At 45.4% G+C, this 24,918-nt stretch overlaps 1 protein-coding gene across 1 annotated transcript in view; it reads right to left on the bottom strand.

The window, feature by feature from the left end:
- The window catches only part of SLC39A11 (solute carrier family 39 member 11), a 216,575-nt gene that overhangs the window by 35,635 nt on the left and 156,022 nt on the right, over nucleotides 1-24,918 (bottom strand). The window contains exon 5 of the mRNA XM_075278149.1: nucleotides 14,897-15,061. Coding sequence (XP_075134250.1) covers nucleotides 14,897-15,061 — 165 coding nt within the window. The remainder of the gene's footprint in view (nucleotides 1-14,896; nucleotides 15,062-24,918) is intronic.

Below are 24,918 nucleotides of genomic sequence, written 5' to 3'. Positions count from 1 at the left end.
GCACTTTCGTTCTATTTCATTATCATCTTTCGTACACGGCAGACTTGTGGAGTCTAAAGTGGTAGAGCCGGCGAGATAGCCCGTACCATAGCCTAGGACTAGAGAGCGACTATCATTGATGTAGTCTTCTGTCAAGTCCATACGCATTATCTATCCTGACCTCTATGGGGCGGTCATGTTAGTGATCACCCAATTTTCTAGTTATTCACTGCTATTTACTCCCCGTACCAACTCCAACTCTTCACATCATTCAATAGCCGCCTCTCCAGTGATTCCTGCGCTGTTGGAATTTTTTTCTCTAGCCCTCACCATTCCTGAGCAATCCTTTCCATTAGTTTCAGCAGGATTAGTCTCTCTACTGTCAGGTGGGAGGTCCCTACACCAGCCTGGGACTGCCCACCTGACAATAGAGAGCATCATTGTCCTGAAACTAATACAAAGGATTGCTCTGGAATGGTGAGGGTTACAGACAAAAATCCAACTGCACCGGAATCCGTGGAGGGGCGGCTATTGAAGGATGCAAGGAGTTGGAGTTGGTGCAGGGGGTAAAAGATCCTCTTTAAGATTCAATACTAATGACTGTGATGTCACTGGTACAGAGAAAAGGCCGCAGCTGTCCTGCAGAAATTCTTCATGGCCCCTTACATTATAATGTCTCTTTAGTGACCCATCAAACATTAACCTTCCCCCCCAGTACTCCCTTAGACATTAATCTGCCCTGCCCCATGGATCCCACGGTATACAGTTCTCCTCCAGTTGCTCCCACAGTATACAGTCCTCCTCCAGCTGCCCCTACAGTATACGGTACCCCTCCAGTTGACCACACAGTATAATGTCCTCCTCCAGTTGCCTCAACAGTATACAGTCCCCCTCCAGTATACCGTCCTCCTCCAGCTGCGCCTACAGTATACGGTGCCCCTCCAGTTGACCACACAGTATAATGTCCTCCTCTAGTTGCCCCAACAGTATACAGTCCCCCTCCAGTATACTGTCCTCCTCCAGTTGGCCCAACAGTATACAGTCCTCCTCCAGTTGCTCCCACAGTATACAGTCCTCCTCCAGCTGTGCCTACAATATACGGTGCCCCACCAGTTGACCACACAGTACAATGTCCTCCTCCAGTTGCCCCAACAGTAGACAGTCCCCCTTCAGTATACTGTCCTCTTCCAGTTGGCCCAACAGTATACAGTCCCCCTCCAGTATACAGTCCTCTTCCAGTTGCTCCTACACTATACAGTCCTCTTCCAGTTGTCCCCACAGTATACAGTCCCCCTCCAGTATACTGTCCTCCTCCAGTTGGTCCAACAGTATACAGTCCCCCTCCAGTATACAGTCCTCTTCCAGTTGCTCCTACACTATACAGTCCTCTTCCAGTTGTCCCCACAGTATACAGTCCCCCTCCAGTATACTGTCCTCCTCCAGTTGGCCCAACAGTATACAGTCCCCCTCCAGTTGCTCCTACACTATACAGTCCTCTTCCAGTTGTCCCCGTAGTATACAGTCCACCTCCAGTTACCCCCACAGTATATATATTGCCCCCTCCTGATCACTTGCCCCTGTTCTCAGGGAGCAACAGGCATGATGTAAGAGACATCACCACATCACACTTACTGCTCCCAAGAGCTGAGATGAACGGATGGCTTCTGCTTCACCATTGTATTCAACTCATCTGCGCCTAAAGGACATAGATAAATTGGAGTCAGGACATACTTGGGTTACCGAGACCCACACCCTGGAACACTGGGACAGCACTCTACATGCAGGACTGTCCCAAGGGGGCCCCCGATAGCACAGGGCCCGGTGTAAGCACATAGTTTACTCTATGGTTAAACTGACTCTGCTTTACATTATATGAAGTCGAAATAAAGAAGCGATAACATGCAGCCCCCTCCTAGAATTTACTTTGCCCCTGTCAATGACATAATGGCTCCCATGAGATTGTGTATGGTATTACTGAATCCCGGGACACTTTGTGATCTGATCCTGTTATAAGATCCGTCACTTAGCGACATTATTAGGGGACCAGGGACTCCTCCGGCTTCTGTGGAAAACAGATTATGGAAAGTGTTGTGTATCTCCATGTAATAAGGTCCTCAGAGCCGACGATACGTCAAACAGTTCAAACATTTTCAATAATAGATGTGAGCGCAGACTGGAGGAAGAGAATGGAAAAATCCCAGCATGCTGTGGGAGCGACGGCCACAACACCGCAGCCTTTACTAAACTGAATTTGGTTGGCTTGTGAATTAGATAAAGGTAATAAGACTAGTCCGAGCGCGGCGACTCATATCATGGAACAAGCGCAATATTGCAAACAGGATTGTCTATCTCAGCTCCATGAATAGCTGCAGTATACAAATATATACAGTATACAACACCTATAATAAGTGCCTATGTAGGATACTGAGTTATACACAGTGAACAGTTATACTTGTTTATTATAGTGAAGATTACAATGTATCAATGTTTTATCACCCAAGTCAAGACAAATTTCTATCAGTGTATGTATCAGGGTGATCTACATAAATGCATTACTGATCCTGAGTTACATCCTGTATTATACTCCAGAGCTCCGCTCACTATTCTGCTGGTGCAGTCACTGTGTACATACATTACTTATCCTGTATTATACTCCAGAGCTGCGCTCACTATTCTGCTGGTGCAGTCACTGTGTACATACATTACATTACTTATCCTGTATTATACTCCAGAGCTGCGCTCACTATTCAGCTGGTGCGGTCACTGTGTACATACATTACATTACTTATCCTGTATTATACTCCAGAGCTGCGCTCACTATTCTGCTGGTACAGTCACTGTGTACATACATTACATTACTTATCCTGTATTATACTCCAGAGCTGCGCTCACTATTCTGCTGGTACAGACACTGTGTACATACATTACATTACTTATCCTGTATTATACTCCAGAGCTGCGCTCACTATTCTGCTGGTACAGTCACTGTGTACATACATTACATTACTTATCCTGTATTATACTCCAGAGCTGCACTCACTATTCTGCTGGTGCAGTCACTGTGTACATACATTACATTACTTATCCTGTATTATACTCCAGAGCTGCGCTCACTATTCTGCTGGTACAGTCACTGTGTACATACATTACATTACTTATCCTGTATTATACTCCAGAGCTGCGCTCACTATTCTGCTGGTGCAGTCACTGTGTACATACATTACATTACTTATCCTGTATTATACTCCAGAGCTGCGCTCACTATTCTGCTGGTACAGTCACTGTGTACATACATTACATTACTTATCCTGTATTATACTCCAGAGCTGCACTCACTATTCTGCTGGTGCAGTCACTGTGTACATACATTACATTACTTATCCTGTATTATACTCCAGAGCTCCGCTCACTATTCTGCTGGTGCAGTCACTGTGTACATACATTACATTACTTATCCTGTATTATACTCCAGAGCTGCGCTCACTATTCTGCTGGTGCAGTCACTGTGTACATACATTACATTACTTATCCTGTATTATACTCCAGAGCTGCGCTCACTATTCTGCTGGTACAGTCACTGTGTACATACATTACATTACTTATCCTGTATTATACTCCAGAGCTGCGCTCACTATTCTGCTGGTGCAGTCACTGTGTACATACATTACATAACTTATCCTGTATTATACTCCAGAGCTGCGCTGACTATTCTGCTGGTGCAGTCACTGTGTACATACATTACATTACTTATCCTGTATTATACTCCAGAGCTGCGCTCACTATTCTGCTGGTACAGTCACTGTGTACATACATTACATTACTTATCCTGTATTATACTCCAGAGCTGCGCTCACTATTCTGCTGGTGCAGTCACTGTGTACATACATTACATTACTTATCCTGTATTATGCTCCAGAGCTGCGCTCACTATTCTGCTGGTGCAGTCACTGTGTACATACATTACATTACTTATCATGTATTATACTCCACAGCTGTGCTCACTATTCTGCTGGTCACTGTGTACATACATTACATTACTTATCATGTATTATACTCCAGAGCTGCGCTCACTATTCTGCTGTACAGTCACTGTGTACATACATTACATTACTTATCCTGTATTATACTCCAGAGCTGCGCTGACTATTCTGCTGGTGCAGTCACTGTGTACATACATTACATTACTTATCCTGTATTATACTCCAGAGCTGCGCTCACTATTCTGCTGGTACAGTCACTGTGTACATACATTACATTACTTATCCTGTATTATACTCCAGAGCTGCGCTCACTATTCTGCTGGTGCAGTCACTGTGTACATACATTACATTACTTATCCTGTATTATACTCCAGAGCTGCGCTCACTATTCTGCTGGTGCAGTCACTGTGTACATACATTACATTACTTATCCTGTATTATACCCCAGAGCTGCGCTCACTATTCTGCTGGTGCAGTCACTCTGTACATACATTGCATTACTTATCCTGTATTATACTCCAGAGCTGCGCTCACTATTCTGCTGGTGCAGTCACTGTGTACATACATTACATTACTTATCCTGTATTATACTCCAGAGCTGCGCTCACTATTCTGCTGGTGCAGTCACTGTGTACATACATTACATTACTTATCATGTATTATACTCCACAGCTGTGCTCACTATTCTGCTGGTCACTGTGTACATACATTACTTATCATGTATTATACTCCAGAGCTGCGCTCACTATTCTGCTGTACAGTCACTGTGTACATACATTACATTACTTATCCTGTATTATACTCCAGAGCTGCGCTGACTATTCTGCTGGTGCAGTCACTGTGTACATACATTACATTACTTATCCTGTATTATACTCCAGAGCTGCGCTCACTATTCTGCTGGTACAGTCACTGTGTACATACATTACATTACTTATCCTGTATTATACTCCAGAGCTGCGCTCACTATTCTGCTGGTGCAGTCACTGTGTACATACATTACATTACTTATCCTGTATTATACTCCAGAGCTGCGCTCACTATTCTGCTGGTACAGTCACTCTGTACATACATTACATTACTTATCCTGTATTATACTCCAGAGCTGCACTCACTATTCTGCTGGTGCAGTCACTGTGTACATACATTACATTACTTATCATGTATTATAATCCACAGCTGTGCTCACTATTCTGCTGGTCACTGTGTACATACATTACATTACTTATCATGTATTATACTCCAGAGCTGCGCTCACTATTCTGCTGTACAGTCACTGTGTACATACATTACATTACTTATCCTGTATTATACTCCAGAGCTGCGCTCACTATTCTGCTGGTGCAGTCACTGTGTACATACATTACATTACTTATCATGTATTATACTCCACAGCTGTGCTCACTATTCTGCTGGTCACTGTGTACATACATTACATTACTTATCATGTATTATACTCCAGAGCTGCGCTCACTATTCTGCTGTACAGTCACTGTGTACATACATTACATTACTTATCCTGTATTATACTCCAGAGCTGTGCTCACTATTCTGCTGGTGCAGTCACTGTGTACATACATTACATTACTTATCCTGTATTATACTCCAGAGCTGCGCTCACTATTCTGCTGGTGCAGTCACTGTGTACATACATTACATTACTTATCCTGTATTATACTCCAGAGCTGCGCTCACTATGTATACAGTGTAATGTGTTGTGTTATTGCCATTTCTTACAGTATGGTTTGTACAATGTAGTCACATGACGAGGTTCCTCCTTGGGTAGGTTTAGTTGTTGTACCATCACACAGGTTGGGGACCATTGCTACTCTGACTATAACGTGACGACTCGCCTGCTGTAATTTATATCTCTGGTATTCCACGCAGCAACTTAAGTCGTCTTTTAACATTCCTGGAGACTGTGTTACACAAGTGGAAGGAAAACAGCCATGTACATCTGAGGGTGCATGTATGTAGACTGGAATGAATGGAATAGTAGGAGTCCAGCTGAACATTGTGCTGCGTTACATCAAGTCGTCCCTGAAGAATAACCCCGGAGCTGCCAATCCTTGTGCGATGCCGGCTCTCCGGAGCGCTAATAGATTCCACAAGCGCATTCATGGCAGTAATCACTTTCCTATGAAGGGGAGGGTTTCATTTCATACTGGGCAATCTATAGTCCATCTCAAGAGGCCGCCGGCAGCAAAAAGAGAGAGGGCTCTGTATTCAGGAGCGAAACCAATCAATGCATGGAAACGGCTGGTGTGGAGACATGGGCAGAAAGATAACAGGACGAGAGGGAGCGAAAGAGAAAAACAAGAGGCCGGGAAGAGCAGAGAACAAGGACCATGTAAGGAGAGTCCACAAGTACTCTGTAGCCAGGAGGGCTAATAAGTGCTGGCTCATACTACTGCATAATGTGACTGTAAGGCCGACCATATCTGCTACAAGGAATGTTCCACAGTGTTATATAAGAGACTATGTATACAGACTCATACAGCTGGGGGGTCACGTAGAGGTTGTCGCACGATTCAACCTACGCGATACCAAAACCGTAACTTCCAGTGTTTCTTGCATAAAAAGTACCATTCTTCATCATGTGTCTATATCCCTGACAACCAGGCCAGAAAGAAATCTCTACTGACTACTCTGGGTGTGGAGAGAGTGACTGAGCATGTGCATCCACCAACACTCAGCTCCTTGGGTGGACATACACATTGCTATACACTTTGAACACTAGGTGGCTCACATGACACTATGGCCTAGTTCACACGGGGTTCCGCATGAACACATGCCGTCACAGCTGACGCAAAGGAAGGTCGGTGTAGTGTACCGTCATCCCGGCACGGCTTTCCGCTCCGGATTAGGCCCAAATGAATGGGCCTAATCCGGAGGGTGCTGTCGCGAGGCGGACATCTGCCTGAAGAAAGGGCAGCTCGCTTCTTTTTTTCGTGATCAGGAACAAACCGCTAGTGGAAAAAAGAACGCTAGCGGTCTACCTAAACCTCTATTGTCAGGGGGCGGATTTTGAGGTGGATTCCGCAACAAAATCCGCCCCCTCTTGTCCCGTGTGAGACCTAAAGATTGGAACAAAAAATATCAAACCCAAGGAAATGTTCATATCTGCGTTCCAGTTTCCTTTCGGGGAGTCTGCTTGGGTACCCCTCGAATGGAAAACTATACGTATTAAAAAGCGGTTACCTAAGGAAGCCCATGGACCCCATAGACTATAAAGGGGTCCGTGTGGTTTCCGCTAGGTTTTCGAATGAAATATGCGGAGAAAAAAGTACTTTTCTCTCCGCATATTTTGTTCTGAAACCACACGGACCTCATTATAGTCTATGGGGTCCGCGGATTTCCCAGGTAACCACTTTTTTCTGTTCGGGGGGTCCCCAAATGGATAGGGGCTAAGCTACTGTATAATGCTATAAGAAAGATCCTGAAAATTGTTTAGAATGAGACGCAACTAGGGTTGAGCGATCGGGATCAGAAAAGATCAGATCCTGATCGGTAATCGAGCAAATTTCAAGATCGTGATCGGCTGGAAAATGATCGGAAATGGGATTTTGAAATCTCAAGATCGGCTCAGCCCTTAAAGTGACGTTTCCCATAGAGAAGCATTGACTAGGGTTGAGCGATCAGGAAAAGATCGGATCCCGATCGGCGATCGACCAAATTTTACGATCGCGATTGGCCAGAAAATGATCGGAAATTGGATTTTAAAATCGATCCTGAAATCTCAAGATTGGCTCAACCCTAGACGCAACGTATATTAGAAAGCGGCCACACTTGTCGTTACACTATGATACAAGGGGTTACCCAGCCGATGCGGCCAAATCCCTCCGGTGCGCTTCCTGACACAGACCAGGCATTGGCTGCAGCAGTCACATGTCCGGGTCTGGATATCATCGCTAAAGCAAGAAGTGCAGAGACGAGAGGCAGACCAGGGGGCGAGTAAGGATTCTTTTCATTTTTTAACCCCTATATTGCTGCATTCCCTACAGTACATGGGGTCAGGCACGGTCACGTGACTATAGACCATCTTTTCGTGTATTTATAGTCCTGGGATAGAAATTCATAGAGTTTCCAGTAAAATCCCAGATTATCATTTTATCAATCATCTCAGCAAAGTAAAGTTCATTCCATAATTGATGCGCTCTCCGTCCGCCAACACTTCATGAATACATTAACAGCTCATTCGGCCTTGGAAGGATTTCTGATCCTCCGCCGGCTGTCGGAGTTGATTCCACTCCCTTTTGCCCTCCTATTGGGATGAGAAAATCCTGACTTTCCATCCATGGCAGTGCTCCGAATCAATACTCATCAGTGCTCTTCATTTGCTGCGAGTGGTTTCGATTGAAGGGATGTTCGGAGACAGAGCGAGCACCGCGCCGGCCCGACCCTGCCGCTTCTGGAGACCCACCAATGCCAAAAACAATCTGCAGCGATTAGATTCCATGGCGGTGGTCTAAGGAGGAGCAGAGGCCTGGCCCCAGGCTGGACCAATTCAATAAGCGAAGGAGGCGCAACGTACCAAAGGAAATAGGAAGATCAACAGTAACGTCTGGCGCCATGGTCCGGGATCTCCAATATTACAATGCATTCACACACTACAGAAATTTCACGATTTCTTGGCCCTTGTGGGCATTATAGTTTGTGCCAATAGCTTCATCCTATATGCCCCATCAGGGGTACTTTGAAGCTATGGCAACATCTGACGACCAACATAAATGTGGAAGCGGCTTGTTTAGAAAGCAATACAGTGCCGCTCCTCGGTCCCTGAAATATTAGGTATAATAACCCTCTGACTTGTGCCATTTCTAGTCGCCAACACCCCTGTCCATTCCCACAATATCGTCATCCTACGCATATAAATGTTTTGCCACAACTGCATTTACACGTAAATTTTTGTGCAAATTTTTGGATCGTGCGATTTACTTCGGATGGAAACACAAAAGTTTGCCAAAAATGGCGCAAATTCTTGTGCAAATCTGCTGCACGCCCGGATACGATTTGCAGCCTTGGATTTACTTGTGGAGCATTATATGCAGCAGCCAGCACAGGTCCGAGCTACTTGTTTTGTGCAAATTTTATCGGCATGGGTAGGATTTCCAATTTTGGAAACATCCAGTTCCGTAGAGTTTGCAGAGCTATAATAGAGTGGCAAATATCTTCTTTCCAGTGTACGACGCTGGCAATGAATGGGTTAGTCGGCTGGCATCTGGCTGTTTATAATCAGCGGTCTGACTCGCAGCTCTTACCGCCATGACCCCGACGTTCCTCCGAACAATAGGAAACATTTTCATTCAGAAAGGCGGCCCCCCAAAAAATTTGCTTTCGGTGTTATTATTTCTGCATCTTTAGTTCTGCGGAGAACTGATGTGAATACAAAAAGCAAGTCCGAGGGTGCGGAGGAGAGCAACAGGGAGCCTCGGGGAGACAGCGCTGCACAGACGCATTAACATACAGATGCAGCAGAGCTAAATATGTCGTGTCACAGCCTCTTCAGAAGCAAAACGGCGGATGGAGCAACGTGACAGCACAGGGACTTGTTGCAAGTGGCAAACTCCACTCCACTCCATCGCTAGCAAGTATACTATGACTGAGTGATGGCAGATGAGGAGTTAATGAGGCGCAGAAAGACGATGAAGAGTAGCACACACTGTGCCTGATATATTAAGCAACATGTCATTACTCACAGGCGCAGCATTCATTACAATGTCAGGGCTCCCACTTATCTTATAATTAAGAGACTGCATTACATATTTAATCCCCCCGATCCCCGGAGGTGCTGAGAGCGCTCGCTGCATGGCTGGTTACACAAGGAGGGTGCACGCCGATAATGGGAGGAGGGCGAGCCGAGGAGGAAGAGATGGCAGGAAATCGAAGAGGGGAGACGAGTTATCTGCAAGTATCTGTGCACAGAACCGCACGCAGCTGGCGGAGAATACAAACCACCTGTACCAAAAAAGAAGGGGGTGCAAAGTAGATACTGCGAAGGTAAAGGTCCTTGTTTCTTGAGATTACTAGTACACCTTACCATAAGAAGATCACGGGAGAATCAGCGCTGCAAAAGAACACCATGGACACTGAAATAGATGGAATCCTATATGTATTTATGTTTACGGAAAGTGTTCAGTGTCCAAGGATGTTGTCTATAGCTAGTCCTCTACAAAAGTAGAAAGGCCCCCACAAACCTTCCCTAATCCTCCAAGCAAGAAGGTCCTTCAAGGATCAGGGATGGCCGACGTTGGGGAAGAGGAGACAACGAGTGTCCACCAAGGAAGCAGGGTCAAGGTTCATTTCTCCCAGGGTCGCAGAGACCAATGTTATTGCTTATGTAATAAAAAGTTGTACAATTCTCCAATATACTTTCTGCATCAATTCCTCCTGGTTTTCTAGATCTCTGCTTGCTGTCATTCATTCTGCTTAGGACGGGTTCACACCTGCGCACGGTCTCTGCTTTGCGGGTTTTCGTCATCTGCCCCAAGAAACTGGACAGGGGACGGAAACCAGGCGGTCAGTAATCAAACCCATTCACTTGAATGGGTTTGCAAAGTGACCGCCCTTGTGCGTCTTCTGCCGCTCCGTGGCAAAACCATTTTTTATTAGCCGGACACAAAGACGGACATGCAGAACTTTGTGTCCCGTTAAAAAAAACGGTTTCGCCAGGGAGAGGCAGAAGACGCACATGGGCAGTCACTTTGAAACCGCCCTTATTGGCAATGGACAAAAATCAGTCCGTGGTCATGTGGACAACCCCTTTAAAGGGATCCTATCATTGGATACACTTTTTTTCTGACTAACACGTAGGAATAGCCTTAAGAAAGACTATTGTTCTTCTGTCTTTAGATGTCTTCTCCGTGCCACCGTTCGGTAGATATCCCGGTTTGGTATGCAAATGAGTTCTCTTGCAGCACTGGAGGCGGTCCTTAGCACTCAAACAGTACTGGGGGCGTCCCCAATGCTGCGAGAGAACTCTACAGCGACGCCTCTATCTTCTTCTGGAACGGCCTCTCCCTGCATCTTCTTCCGTCCTGGGTTTCAATCTTCTAGGCCTCGGGCATAGCCAACTTTGCCTGCGCAGGCTACAAGAAAATGGCCGCTTACACAGTAGGTCCATATGATAATTAGTTTTTTCGCAACACTGGGGACAACGCTTTCTTCTTGTACGCCTCCTCCGCCTCTTCTTCCTTGTCCTGTCACGTCTTCAAAAAAGCGCCAACTGCGCATGTCCGTTGCCATTTTCTTGTGGCCGAACAGGAGAGAAGAGGCGGAGGCGGTGAACAAGAAGAAGGCAGTGCTGAAATGAAAAGTAGTTTTCTCGCAGCACTGGGGACCGCCTCCAGTGCTGCGAGAAAACTACTTAGCATATGGATGAAAATTGGGATATCCAAGGAACGACGGTGGGAAAAAGACATCTAAAGGTAGGGGAAGAATAGCCTTTCTTAAGACTATTCTGACGTGGGTTTAGCTTAAGACAGGATTTTAATGATAGAATCTAATAATAGAATCCCTTTAAGCTTAGCCAAAAGGTCGAGAAGGTTTATCAATTTTGCAACGTTTGTAAACTTTGCTTTACTGCTTAGCCCAGCAGTAATATGGAGACTTATTTTCTGTTTGCAATTAGCACATCAGGGAGGAGCCTCTGCATTATTTGCATTCTATCCCATAAAAATAGACTGGAAGACTCTATAAGACAAGTGATCGGCTCTCTCCATGGTCTTCCAGTCACATCTGATTTTGGATCAAACAGGAATCAAAGAGCAAGGCGAGACACAAGAGCGTCACCTTGATCCTAAACATATGAGACACTGGGATGCAAAGTGATGAGCGAGACAATGGGCGGGGGAGTCCGCGCACCACATACATATTCTATATCTGCATAGTGTGTAAGGAGACATTAATCACTTCCCAATGACAGCCGCTGTACCGCCAACTGGTGACCGTGGCTGCAGGTCAGTGACTCCGGTCAGCATGGTCACGTGACCTGCGTACAGGCGTTACGTAGTCAATAGACTTTGTGTACTCAGGAGTCATCCGAATTAATGAAATTGCGGGCAGATTATGAGGGTAAATGCACATGGGAAACGCAAGCTCATCCAGGTGTTCAGAAACAATCTACACAGAAATGTTCCAATATACACGCGCTTCCCATTGAAATCAATGGGCTCTGTTTTGAAGCGCCGCGCTCGGCCACGTGTATACGTGTCTAAATGAGCGGCGTGCTTACGCCGTGTGAAGGGGCCCTTAAATGAACACACCCTTGTTGTAAAATCATTCCACCTCGTCCTCATCAATAGCAATCCAAATCTTGCGCATGCGCTGTATGTTCAGCCACTATGGGTTCGGTCCAAGCGTACGGCACCTGCTCCATGAACCAACTTTATTCTCTGCGCGCGGAGAGAATACTGAGCATGCCGAAAATGTGCTGTATCCTTGGCCCAAACCCGAAGTAGCCGAGTGTACAGCGCATGCGCGAGATTTGGATCATGCACATATCAGAAGCTGCTAATGATGCAACTAAGAAGAGAAGGAGGAATGATTTTACAAGAAGGGGTCACTGATTTATCCAGGCAGAGGCGTTCCAATTTGGATGACGCGGCTGTGCTCGGAGCACAGGGACAACGCCCCCTCTGCTTCATGAAGCTCATTTACATATGGATAAAAAAACGCTAGGAGGATGAACAAAATAAAAGTATGTCTGGAATAGTCTTTACAAAATCTGATTTTGCCAATGATAGACTCCCTTTAAGACCCCGGGGTGAGGGGTGCCTGTAACACGACGCCTCGTACATCATCTATACATTGAAATACATGGTGTCACAATATCTGATATCTCACAAGTCACTGCAGACAGAGATCACAACCTTTCCAAGGCAAACCAATTAAGTTGTAATTATGGGTCACGGATCGGCCTGCGGCTATTTAATGCATAGATTGACACCTAATTATATCACAGCGGGGGAGGGGTTCAGTATAGGTTAATACGATAATGACATATATACATATATTACTCTGCTCAAATCATGAATGACATCTTTATAATGGGATATCTGCAAATACCATGACATGATGATGTATGATGATGAATCGAGAGGGTGGAAGGACGTCTGTTGTTAGACTACACCCCAAATATAGCAGTCATTCCATGTATAAGGAAAGTGGTGAGACCGGAGGCCCCTTGGAAGCCTCAGATTGTAACTAGACATATTGTCGGGTCGCCTGCCATGTCGGGATCCTTTCTCCATGGAGGCTACTAATCCTCTGAGCCACCTACCTGCAGTTTAATCTATATGGTAATCTCTTGGTGAGTTATTCGGCTGGTATATAAAAACCAATAGTCCCGGAGCTACAGAGCAGGGAGACGAGCGCTGATAAAAGACCGCCAAGAAAAACAATCTATTTTCCTAGCGGTGTCTGCATGACTGGCACGCTGCACACTGCGACCGACTGCCAGGCTCGCACCAGCCAAACAAGGCCTCTAAAAAGGCAAATTGGAGCTGGATGGGTAAGCCTGGGTCTGTCAGCGAATGGGCCGCGCGCCCTGTGCAGGAACGGCTCTAACAAGGAGCATCAATAGAGCAGCTGCTGACAAGGGGACAGACGCAGCGTGATAAAGCTACCTACCTGAGGGGATCCCAGGCTGCAAACATGATTTACTGTACAGCGCGGCAGCCATAGAAACACCAGCTGCCCCCGCCATGTGCAGCTCCTTGGCAGCAAGGCTTCTATGTATCACCGCCGCCCATATCCTCCTGCAGCATGTAATATATAGGTGTAATAGAAGAGACGAGCTATGTACAGGTAGAGGATGGATGGCTGAACCATCTCATGTGTTAGGGATGTGCAAATTTTACCCCTAGGACAAATGTGGGGGATAAAGAAGGATTGAATAAGACAATTTCAACATGCCAAATTCTTATCTTTTTAAAGGGATCCTATCATTGGATTCCCTTTTTTTCTGACAAACACATAGAAATAGACTTAAGAAAGGTTATTCTTCTCCTTCCTTTAGATGTCTTCTGTGCGCCGCCATTCGGTAGAAATCCGGGTTTTCTTCGGTATGCAAATGAGTTCTCTTGCAGCACTGGGGGCGGTCCCTAGCGCTCAAACAGCACTGGGGGTGTCCCCAATGCTGAGAATGAACTCTCCAGCGACACCTACATCTTCGTTTGGAACGGCGTTCCTGTGTCTTCTTCCGTCCTGGGTTTCAATCTTCTAGTCCTCGGATGTCGGGCAGAGCCGACTGTGCATGCCCACACCAGCTTACAGTGTAAGCGACCACAAGAAAATGGTACACAGTAAGCTGGTGTAAGCGGTCATTTTCTTGTGGCCCGGGCATGCCCAGTTGTCTCTGCCCGAGACCTGAGGCCTAGAAGATTTAAACCCAGGATGGAAGAAGATGTGGGGAGAGGCCGTTCCAGACAAAGATGGAGGCATCGCTGGAGAGTTCTCTTGCAGCATTGGGGATGAATCCAGTGCTGTTTGAGCACTGAGGACCGCCCCCAGTGCTGCGAGAGAACTCATTTGCATACAGAAGAAAACCAGGATGTCTACAGAACGGCGGCGCTGAGAAGACATCTAAAGCTAGGAGAAGAATAGCCTTTTTTATGGCTATTCCTACGTGTTAGTCAGAAAAAAGGGTATCCAATTATATGATCCCTTTAAGAATATGACAAGGACAGATACTCTTGTATAATATCCCCATAGTGCTACAGGGTGCCGTGTTCCTAGTGGGGCCCATTATTCTAGCACATTGTGGTCTCTTGCTGCACAGGCTTGTAGAATGAGGAAGGAGACCGGGAGCCCAGATCCATGAGATGTCAGATAGACTGCACAAATCTTGGCCATGAATGAAATGCACCTTGAAAAATCTTCTAAACTTTGTAGAAAACTCGACAAGTGAATTTTGGAGATGGAGTCAGATCTCTTACCTGGGATATTGTGAATGGTAATGGCGAGGATCAGCAGCATAATCCGCCTCCAGCTGCTGCCCACTTTAGGTGAGGAATCCCGGGGGGTCAGCGCGGACGGGTCCTCGGATAGAGGAGAGTGAGCCCCTTTCTTTCTCTGGTACACATCCCCGTTCTCTATTTTATCTGCAGGAGAGACACAAAGGAAACAAAAGTAATTCACATTAAATATTGACAGGCAGCTGAAAGCAGAAAATAAGAAAAAAAAAAGGTATATTTTAGGCACAAATATATTCTGAGGGTCTTAAAGGGGACCTGTCACCACCCCTGGCGTGTAACAGTCAATACTTGTATTCACCAGGAGATAACAATTCTGGAACTTCTTTCATAGAACTCTCTATATATAATGGTGCTCCTCTGTTATTCCTCCTGGAAATGTCTAAATTGACAACCGAGTGCTATGAATCCCCTTGTTAATGGGGTGTCAGCCAGTCTGCCATTGGTGAACTTTAACATAAAAGAAGTGTGTCATCAGACTGATGCTGGTCGTATCCCTTTAATAGGTGTTTTTTCTGAATGAGTGCAATAATTCCTCCTAACTCCATATGACACATGCAAGCTTGGCATGGCCAATACATGGCTACAGGTCAATTTGCAAGGTGTTTCCATAGGCTGGTTATAATAGCCCAGTCTGTCACAATGATCCATAAAATCTTGTCTCTTCTATAGCTGTTGTCCACACGACCACAACTATTCCCCCCGACTCCACCTGACACATGCAAGCTTGGCACAACTAAGCCATGAGCCACAATGTTATAACTACAGACCAGCTTATAAAGTCTTTCCATATGCAGGTTATAACAGCTGGTGACCACAAGGTTATAACTACAGACCAGCTTACAGGTTATAACAGCTGGCGAACAAGATGTTATAACTACAGGCCAGCTTACAGGTTATAACAGCTGGTGAACACAATGTTATAACTACAGGCCAGCTTACAGGTTATAACAGTTGGTGAACACAATGTTATAACTACAGGGCAGCTTGCAGGTTATAACAGCTGGTGAACACAAGGTTATAACTACAGACCAGCTTACAGGTTATAACAGCTGGCAAACACAATGTTATAACTACAGGGCCAGCTTACAGGTTATAGCAGCTGGTGAACACAATGTTATAACTACAGGGCCAGCTTACAGGTTATAGCAGCTGGTGAACACAATGTTATAACTACAGGCCAGCTTACAGGTTATAACATCTGGCAAACAAGATGTTATAACTACAGGGCCAGCTTAAAGGTTATAACAGCTGGCAAACAAGATGTTCTAACTACAGGCCAGCTTACAGGTTATAACAGCTGGTGAACACAATGTAGAGGGGCCCAGCATCTTACTACAATGAGACAAACCATAAAATCAGAGAAGTTCTTCGGGTCTTTTCATGTGGCATCAATGTATTATTCACACATTTGTAGATTTGGTCATTATTTTGCAACCAAAACCAAAGTGCTCTTCACACTTTGTAAATTTGGTAGCCACCACCAAAATTGGATTGGAAGTACTAGAAATAGATTGGAACAATTTATCCAACTTTGTCTTCTCATTTACATATTGGATAAAACGTCTTCTTATGCACATCCTGGGGGCTCATCCACATTTCAAAGGTACGGTCGGACTTGTATTCATAGCCTGTGCAGTACCTAAACATAGCCTCGGCCAGGTATATAGTCTTGACATACAGTATACAGCCTTGGCCCAAATTTATGACCATCCATAGGCAATATCTCTGCTATAAGTCGCATTGTGCATAATGGATTATCTCCGGACACCTAGGTGAGCCCCCACTCCTGAAGATTGTACCGCAGTCTCGTGACCGTGCCGTTCATTGTGCATTCTTGCTGTATCTCAGTTGATGAGGAGATGGGGGAGGCCCGCGAGCAGCATTATAAGAAGACTTCTGATACTTGACAAGCACCAGACAGCTGTTTCTCCATAGATGTGCCAAAGTCTCGAAGGCTTGTGAAGTCGGAGCAGATCCATTGACAATTATGGCCTCCCGTCCAGGTGACGCAGAGAGGAGATGTGCGGTCACCTGCGGGCTATGAGCTGGACGAGATCAGACATTATTGCACTATTTTTTGCCCGGGGTCGGAGCAGCTCTTTGCTTATGGATAGAACATCCTCTAAGGATTTGGAGAAGGTTTAGCTCCTCTAATTCCGGCCCCAGTACCCGGTGTCACTTTGCTGGTCACCTCCACGGCCACAATCACGTAGAGATAATACGAGCGCTGCCAGGATCATTAGCAGGCGGCACTATTTATGTACTGGAGCATTAGGAGAGCTGGAAGCTTCTACGTTATGTTCTCCTAGTGCTATTATAGATTTAACAGTATTCTCAAGCTTAATAGCGGCTCTAAAAGCCTGGCAGATATCCCAAAATAAGACATCGCCCTTTATTGTCCCGCTGCTAATACATCACATAGAGTAGGCAAAAATCAGCAAGTCCGGAACAAATATTAAGTTAATGGCGTAGAAGTCAATTATGTAATAAGAGGAGCTGAGATGCGGCTGCAAGATGTATTCTGGGCCACAAAGATGTAAACATGGCGGTGCAACATACACGTAGGGCTGCATTCACATTGGCGACAGGTGTCTGCCAGAAATTCTCAATAAAAAGTCCTGCAAACCCGACTTCTGCGAGGTCAGACACCTGACGGACCCCATTATAAGCCAGTAGGGTTCCTTGGAATTTTTGTTTTGCTGGACACAGATGTCAAGACATCCTAAGAATGGAGGACTATCTTCTGTATGCCAGTTCTTATATTCTCGAAGGGGAGAAGCTGCTGCCCAAGGCGTTTCATCTCCATTGCAAAGACATGCCAGGCATACACATGCATGGGGGAGTTGGGGGAATAGCCGCTGAAAGAATGAATAAAGGTGTATGGCCGGATTTAGATCGCTGTCCACCTGACGGCCAAATGACATAGACGCTCAAAAGAGAGAGGGAAATCTAGAAACTTCTAGGTGCAGCCTATTCCCCTACCAGCAAATGGATTCGGCATGTCGAACGCAATATGCTCAATGTCCGCCATTGGGGGAATAGTCTTACCTCCCCTATACACATTAGTGTTTTGGCAGGTTTGGGCAATATTCTATTACTGTGCATGGCCACTATTGGATTATAAGTGCAGTCAGATAGCCGGGGAACCGGATGGGATAGCAATGAGGGGATGATCTCCTCCTAATGGGCAACCAAGTGGGTCGGACCCAATGGATGAGCAAGAACGAGGCCATGCCCAAAAGGTCATCACAAAGCAGAAAGACCAGGCCAACGGATATCCAGATGGCTACAAGATGTCAGGGCTTCATAATGATGGATCGTAGACTCTGCATCCTCAACAACCTCTTGCATAGCAATAAAGAAGCGCGGCCAGAACAGCAAGACGGGTAAGGGCCATTTCGGAGTCTAGGAAATCCCATGTTGATATATATTGGCTGTCACCTGGATTGCCCAGACATCTCAATGTGACGAGCTCTTGCAGGTTCAGGCGAGGTAGGGAATATATAATTATGTTCATCCAGATAACACGAACGGTAACAGCACCGTACGTCTCCTCGCTCCTTGTCTTCTTGACCTGCGTGTCTCCGATGGAGGGTCTTCGTTCCTCTGCAGCATCATTATCTCTGGTCTTGCGGTACACGCTGAGAGCGATATTTCTATTCGTCTCCTTTTCAGATGGAGGGAATTTAGTGACTTGTTAATGGAGTGCTGTAAGTTTTTTCTCCAAATACATTTGATTTCAATTACATTGTGCGCTCTCAGCCATGGATTTCTTACATTAGACATGACGGGGATTTAATGAGCTATTCACACTGCAAACATTACAATCGAGAGAAGGTCTTGTGTGGCCCCCGCGGGGGTGACCGAAATACAGAAGTCACGTCATTCTGAGAGTCTCTATAGGACAGGAGGGCGGCAAAGTCGGAAGTAAAAAACCAATGAATAGGAAAAGTTGTAATACACTCATTGAGAAAATAGAAAAAATACCGCACCGAGATTGAAATGATGGATTGTGGCAACACTCATCATCTGAATGGCAACAAAAATTGGGGATCATTGGAAGCCACTAGGAAAAACTGCATAGTGTTACAGCATGTCGAGAGGTCTCGCCGCCATGCACTGTGCCCGCTCCTCCACTCTCCAGTGTCCTCCATCACGGCTTCCAATGATCCTTGTTTTCTTAAAGGGCCAGTGAGCACCAATGCACCTCGCTCTATTCACTGCCACACTATCACAGGCTTCTTAAGGACCCTTTCTCAATATGGGTGACCTCACGTCCTTTTATCTGCAAGATATAAATTCTCTTCCTGTCCGACCCTTTCTCATCTTGTTTCCTATGAGCCTCTGCCTGTGGGTTGTTGGAGTTGATGATCCGCTTATATTCAGCAAATTGCTGCCGTCGATGAGCCGCCTGCTCTGGAGTTTTGGCAGCTCTTAAGCTGGCCTGCTGCTGAACTTGTTCTCACACCATGCCTGTGATTGTTCCAGCATCTCAGCAGCTTGCTTGGACGCCATATAATTAGCGTGTTGTTGGTGTTGATGACCCGCCTGCTCCGGCGTTTCGGAAGCTCTCAAGCTGGCCTGGGACTGAAGTTGTTCCTTGCACCATGCCTGTGATTGTTCTGGCATCTCAGCAGCTCGTTGGGATGCCATATAATGAGCGTATTGTTGGCATCAACAATCCACCTCAGCTCCACTTGAGGAGAACTCTGTGACTTCTGGCTTCCTTCATAGTTATCGTTGTTTGCAACAAATTTGATTTTTTTCTTCTTGGCATGTTTAAAACTGCCAATTAAAGGTGTTTGACCATGTCAGTTTGTCTGCACTGCCTGGAGCAGATCAAATAATATGCAAATGCATGTACACAATCCACTGAGGGTTAGCTGAGTGTTTACACAGAGAGATAACAGACCTAGGACCTGAGATAAGCTGCTGCAGGAGCAGTGTAATATAGTATGTGAACATAAATTCATAATAGTCGTGAAGTCATGTCATTTATTGGAATAAAAAGTAGCCGATGTGTTATTCCAGGTTACAATCTATCTATGTGCCAAATTTCATTCACAAATGTATAACAGTCATGAAGCCATGTCATATATTGGGATAAAAAGTAGCCGATGTGTTAATCGAGGTTACAATCTATCTATGTGCTACATTTCATTCACATCCATTCAGCCGTTTTTGCGTGATTGAGGAACAAACATCCAAACACACAAACTTTCACATTTATAATATTAGTAGGATAGAATAAGTCAATTTTGTCTCCTCTCTGAATCTGCCCAGAGGAAACTGTTCTCGATAAGCCAAAGGTCTGCAACATGTAAGACTTTAAGCTGGGGTGAAACTACAACTCCCAGCCTACCTGAGCTTCCTGCAGGGAGTTGTAGTTTACATGGCTGCAGAATACAGGGCTTGCTTTGCTCTTTATATTTGTGTGGCTGATCAGGATCGGCGCCATTCTGTGCAGGAAATCTATTCGTTCAGATTAGTTTAATTTTACATTCTTCCTTTAATAATAAAATTACCCTTTTTATTCCCGAGATGACATAGTACAGCCTGGAAACTGCAAAAATGGGCACCCGACCTAGCCAGGAGTAACTCTGACTATACCCACAGTACATTAATAGAGGGTCACATAGATGTATCCACATAGAAAACACCATGACATTGCCCACAAGCTGCAGTAAATCGAGATAGTGCTGCAAATTTGATGCTGTATTTTGCAATGGCATGGCTGATCCCTCACCAACTGGGACTGGCTGATAACAGGGAACAACAGCACAGTAAAGATGCTCCAGTCCATAACGTGCTAATGATATAGTGAGCAGAGCTGCAGTTTAAAGATGGGAAAACAGGGACAGACGCTAAGGGTACTGTATCTAGGATCCCAAATATCAAGCAGAATTTTACTGGGACGGTCCTTAATCTTATTCGTACAGTTTTACTGTGGGCGCCAGAGAAGATGAATGCAGCGAGCCACCGACAGAAGAAACCGCGTCCGAGAACATTCATTTACCAATTCAAGGATATGGAGGGAGATGATAAATTAGGACTTTCCTCTCCTGGAGCCTTCCAGTCTCTAAAACATCAGGAGACTTGTAAGCCGAGATTTCAGTCTGAAGGTTACAAAACTTCGCCCAAGGTAGAAAAGTTATACAAGAGATAAAGTCACAGGGGTAGCGGCGAGTGTAAGCTCATGTGACAACTCTGCAGAGAATTCTCTTGTATCCATAGACAAGTAATATTGGACCCAATCTACATTATCAGGTGTTTACTGAATGGCGGTGAACACGTGGACTACTGGATGGATTCATGTACCTTGCCAATGGTAAAATGAGTCAAGAGAAAAATGCTTCTTTCTCCACCTCTGCCTTACTAAACTGACATTCACTCTGAAAACTCTGCCGAACCCATCTTGGACGGTTAAGACAGACTGCGGCTCAATAAAGTATCAAATTACAGATCATCCCCTTAGAAGTCTATGGAGAGGAGAAGGGAGGAGGGGCATGAACACAGCCCAATGCAGAGAGGCTGATGTAACGGATAGTATGTTTTCCGTCGTCACCCCAAGATCATTATTCCCACCAGTCCACGTCAGTACGCCTGCCTGTACAGATTCTACCTTTACTATGTCCTCAGATATCACTGGTGAATATACAGCTCTGGTATTTATATGCAACGAGATCTAAATACCCCAAATAACCCTCTCGTCTAGTGCAAGATGCCCCATAACAGACATCCCACAGCAGACCCGTACTATTTGTCCCTAACCTTCAGCACCTCCACCGACTTAAAACTCTCTGCATCCTTCAATAGGAGGCACTCCATTGATTCCAGTGGAATGTTTTCTCTAGCCCCCACCATTCCTGAGCAATCAACACTTAATATGTTACTTAGTCTTTCCACAGTGAAGTGGGAGGCTCTGAGATGGAGCCGGAATCCTGGAACCGCCCATCTAGTGATGATACTGACTGGTACCAATTGCTCAGGAACGGTAAGAGTTAGGGAAAATTTCCAACTGTGCCGGAATGAGTGGAGTGGAATCTATTGAAAGATGCAAAGAGTTGGAGTAGGTGGAGGTGATGAAAGGTCCCCTTTAAGTGGCCTATATGACCATGTCAATATCTAATATCAACTAGAAAAACCTCTTATTAGACGACATCGTTGGGAACCTTGGAGGATCCTGGTTAAGAGGTCGTTCGAGGACAACAGAAGATGGAGCTGTACATTAAAGACTAGCAATGTTAATGGAACAGAGGGGCACTAAGATAACCAAAGAGAAAGAAGAGCGGCGCCTCGAGTGACTACTTATCCCTTATAGTAAAAAGATTGTAAGAATCGAAACCTTAACACAATAAAATCATAAACAGGAGATTGTCAGGGTTCTTAAGAGGACACTACAAGTATGCGAGCCCCGATCGATGGCCGATCAAGGGATTGTCTTAGAGACTGATTATATTCTAGCAAGGCAGATGGTAATGACTGTAAATGACATATGGGACGGCGGATCTTATTATTGGATGTAGGGAAAGGTTTCATGTTATTAACACTTCATAGGATATCCTAGGCTTACCTGTTTAAACAAAAAAATAATATTATATATATATATATATATATATATATATATATATATATATATATATATTCTTATTATGTTTTATTCTTGTCCATTCTTGTATTCAGCCTTTGTTCTATGATTTTGCTGCTGTAGAGTCTGTGCCGCTCCTATACATATCTGGCTGTGCTGCTGCTTCTGACTGGACAGTGCCTGGCTCCCGGTCTCTCTCGTGTCTCCTCTATGCCCCGGCCCCGGACTCCTAACCCAGAATAAGCAAGGATTTGAAAGAGAGGATACCTATACCATAGAAGTCTACATATAGGGAAGTCTACATCCGGATATCAAGCAGTGAAACAGTTACTGACACTGCACGTGGTGTATTGAGCTGCATGATGACAGCCCATTACTAGGATACAGCACTTAACTCTGCAAGGAGCAAACCGAGGATTATAGCAAGACGTGAAATAAGGTCACTGACTAAGGAAGGAAAACTGCTCTTACCCAGCATGCACAGGGCCTATAGGTGGTGGACTGAGAAGGATAAAAATAGACAAGTAATGAATTATTTTTAGGGTAAATATCTGGCAAGTAGTAATATACAAAAAACATCAGCAGACCATGCAAATATATAAAAAATATCTACTTTTTGTGCCTTTTAAAAGTAAATTCTAGTCTTAAAGGGGGTCTCTGGGACAATAGTACTGATCACCCGTCCGTAGGATAGATCATCAATATACAATTTGGTGGGGGGTTCTGACACTCAGCACCCCAACAGACAAGTGCTGTAGTCTCTTCACTGCTTACCAAGAACAGCGCCATGCACTATTTAGTGGCAACACTAGGTACTGCAGCTCTACACCATTCATTCAAATGGGATTGAGCCACAGCAAGGCCGACCTGTGGATAGGATGTTACTGGACAGGGAAGAGGAAGTGAACCAGTGAAAGCTCTTCAAACAACTGATCAGCGGAGGTCCCAGGTGTCGTAACCAGTGAAAGCTCTTCAAACAACTGATCAGCGGAGGTCCCAGGTGTCGGAACCAGTGAAAACTCTTCAAACAACTGATCAGCGGAGGTCCTAGGTGTCGGAACCAGTGAAAGCTCTTCAAACAACTGATCAGCGGAGGTCCCAGGTGTTAGAACCAGTGAAAGCTTTACAAAAACATCTGATCAGCGGAGGTCCCAGGTGTCGGAACCAGTGAAAGCTCTTCAAACAACTGATCAGTGGAGGTCCCAGGTGTCGTAACCAGTGAAAGCTCTTCAAACAACTGATCAGCGGAGGTCCCAGGTGTCGGAACCAGTGAAAGCTCTTCAAACAACTGATCAGCGGAGGTCCCAGGTGTCGGAACCAGTGAAAGCTCTTCAAACAACTGATCAGCGGAGGTCCCAGGTGTCGGAACCAGTGAAAGCTCTTCAAACAACTGATCAGCGGAGGTCCCAGGTGTCAGACTTAACCAGTTTATTATTGATGGGCTGTCCTAAGGATAGATTATCTATATCATAGTCACAAACCCCCCCTTAAATATATCTAAACATTGGTAGGAGCTCCGCTTCCTGATACAAAACTCCAAATCCTCTGCCTAGACAAAAAGATATTAATAAATTTAGGGAACCTGAAGGCACCACTAGAGGGTGCTCTCTGCAGAATGTGTTACAGAATTTAAAGGGGTGACAGGTGACACCTGTCTGAAGACCCTCAATGACTAAAAGAATGGGGGTCCTTCCGCTCCACTCAATTCTATGGGACTGCCAGAGATTAGCAGTGCGCTCTATACAGTCTACTTATTTTTTGGTAGTCCCATAGAGATGAATGAAGAGGCACGTGTAGTGGTCACGGATCATCGAACCCTGTTCTCATGACTGATGCGGACCTGAACCCAACAGATTCTTATCCCCTATACTATCAATTGTTGTGGGTCCGATTATTGGAACCCCACTGATCAGAAGATCCCAAGTTCTGAAAAGGTGGACACCTCCTTTATATTTCACAAAATTTACCCAATAGGGTAAGTTCACACGGGGGTTTTTGGTCAGGATTTTGAGGCCGTATCCGCCTCAAAATCCAGTCCAAAAAGACGGCTCCCATTGAAATCAATGGGAGCCGGTTAGGTCTTTTTTCCGGGAGACGGTCCGTTCCGGCACCCGGAAATAGAAGCGAGGTGTTCATTCTTCAGGCCGTTTTGCCTCGCGATTAGGCCTGAAGACACTCCCTCCTCCGGACTAGGCCCATTCATTGGGCCTAATCGGGAGTGGAGTGCGCGACTGGTTGCCAGTGCAGTGCACTGGCATTCAATCAAGGCTACCCGGTTTTTGGTCCGGAACCTGAGGTGGCCTCCGCCTCAGGTTCCGGACCAAAAACCCCCGTGTGAACCCTAACCCAATATTTCTTACAGAGGATCCCTGACTACATTCACCTTGAGTGACCA

The sequence above is a fragment of the Leptodactylus fuscus genome, chromosome 6 (assembly GCF_031893055.1).
Source record: "Leptodactylus fuscus isolate aLepFus1 chromosome 6, aLepFus1.hap2, whole genome shotgun sequence".
Taxonomy (NCBI): Eukaryota; Metazoa; Chordata; class Amphibia; order Anura; family Leptodactylidae; genus Leptodactylus; species Leptodactylus fuscus.
The sequence above is the reverse complement of the archived record's forward strand: the minus strand, read 5'-3'. Positions and strand labels throughout refer to the sequence as shown.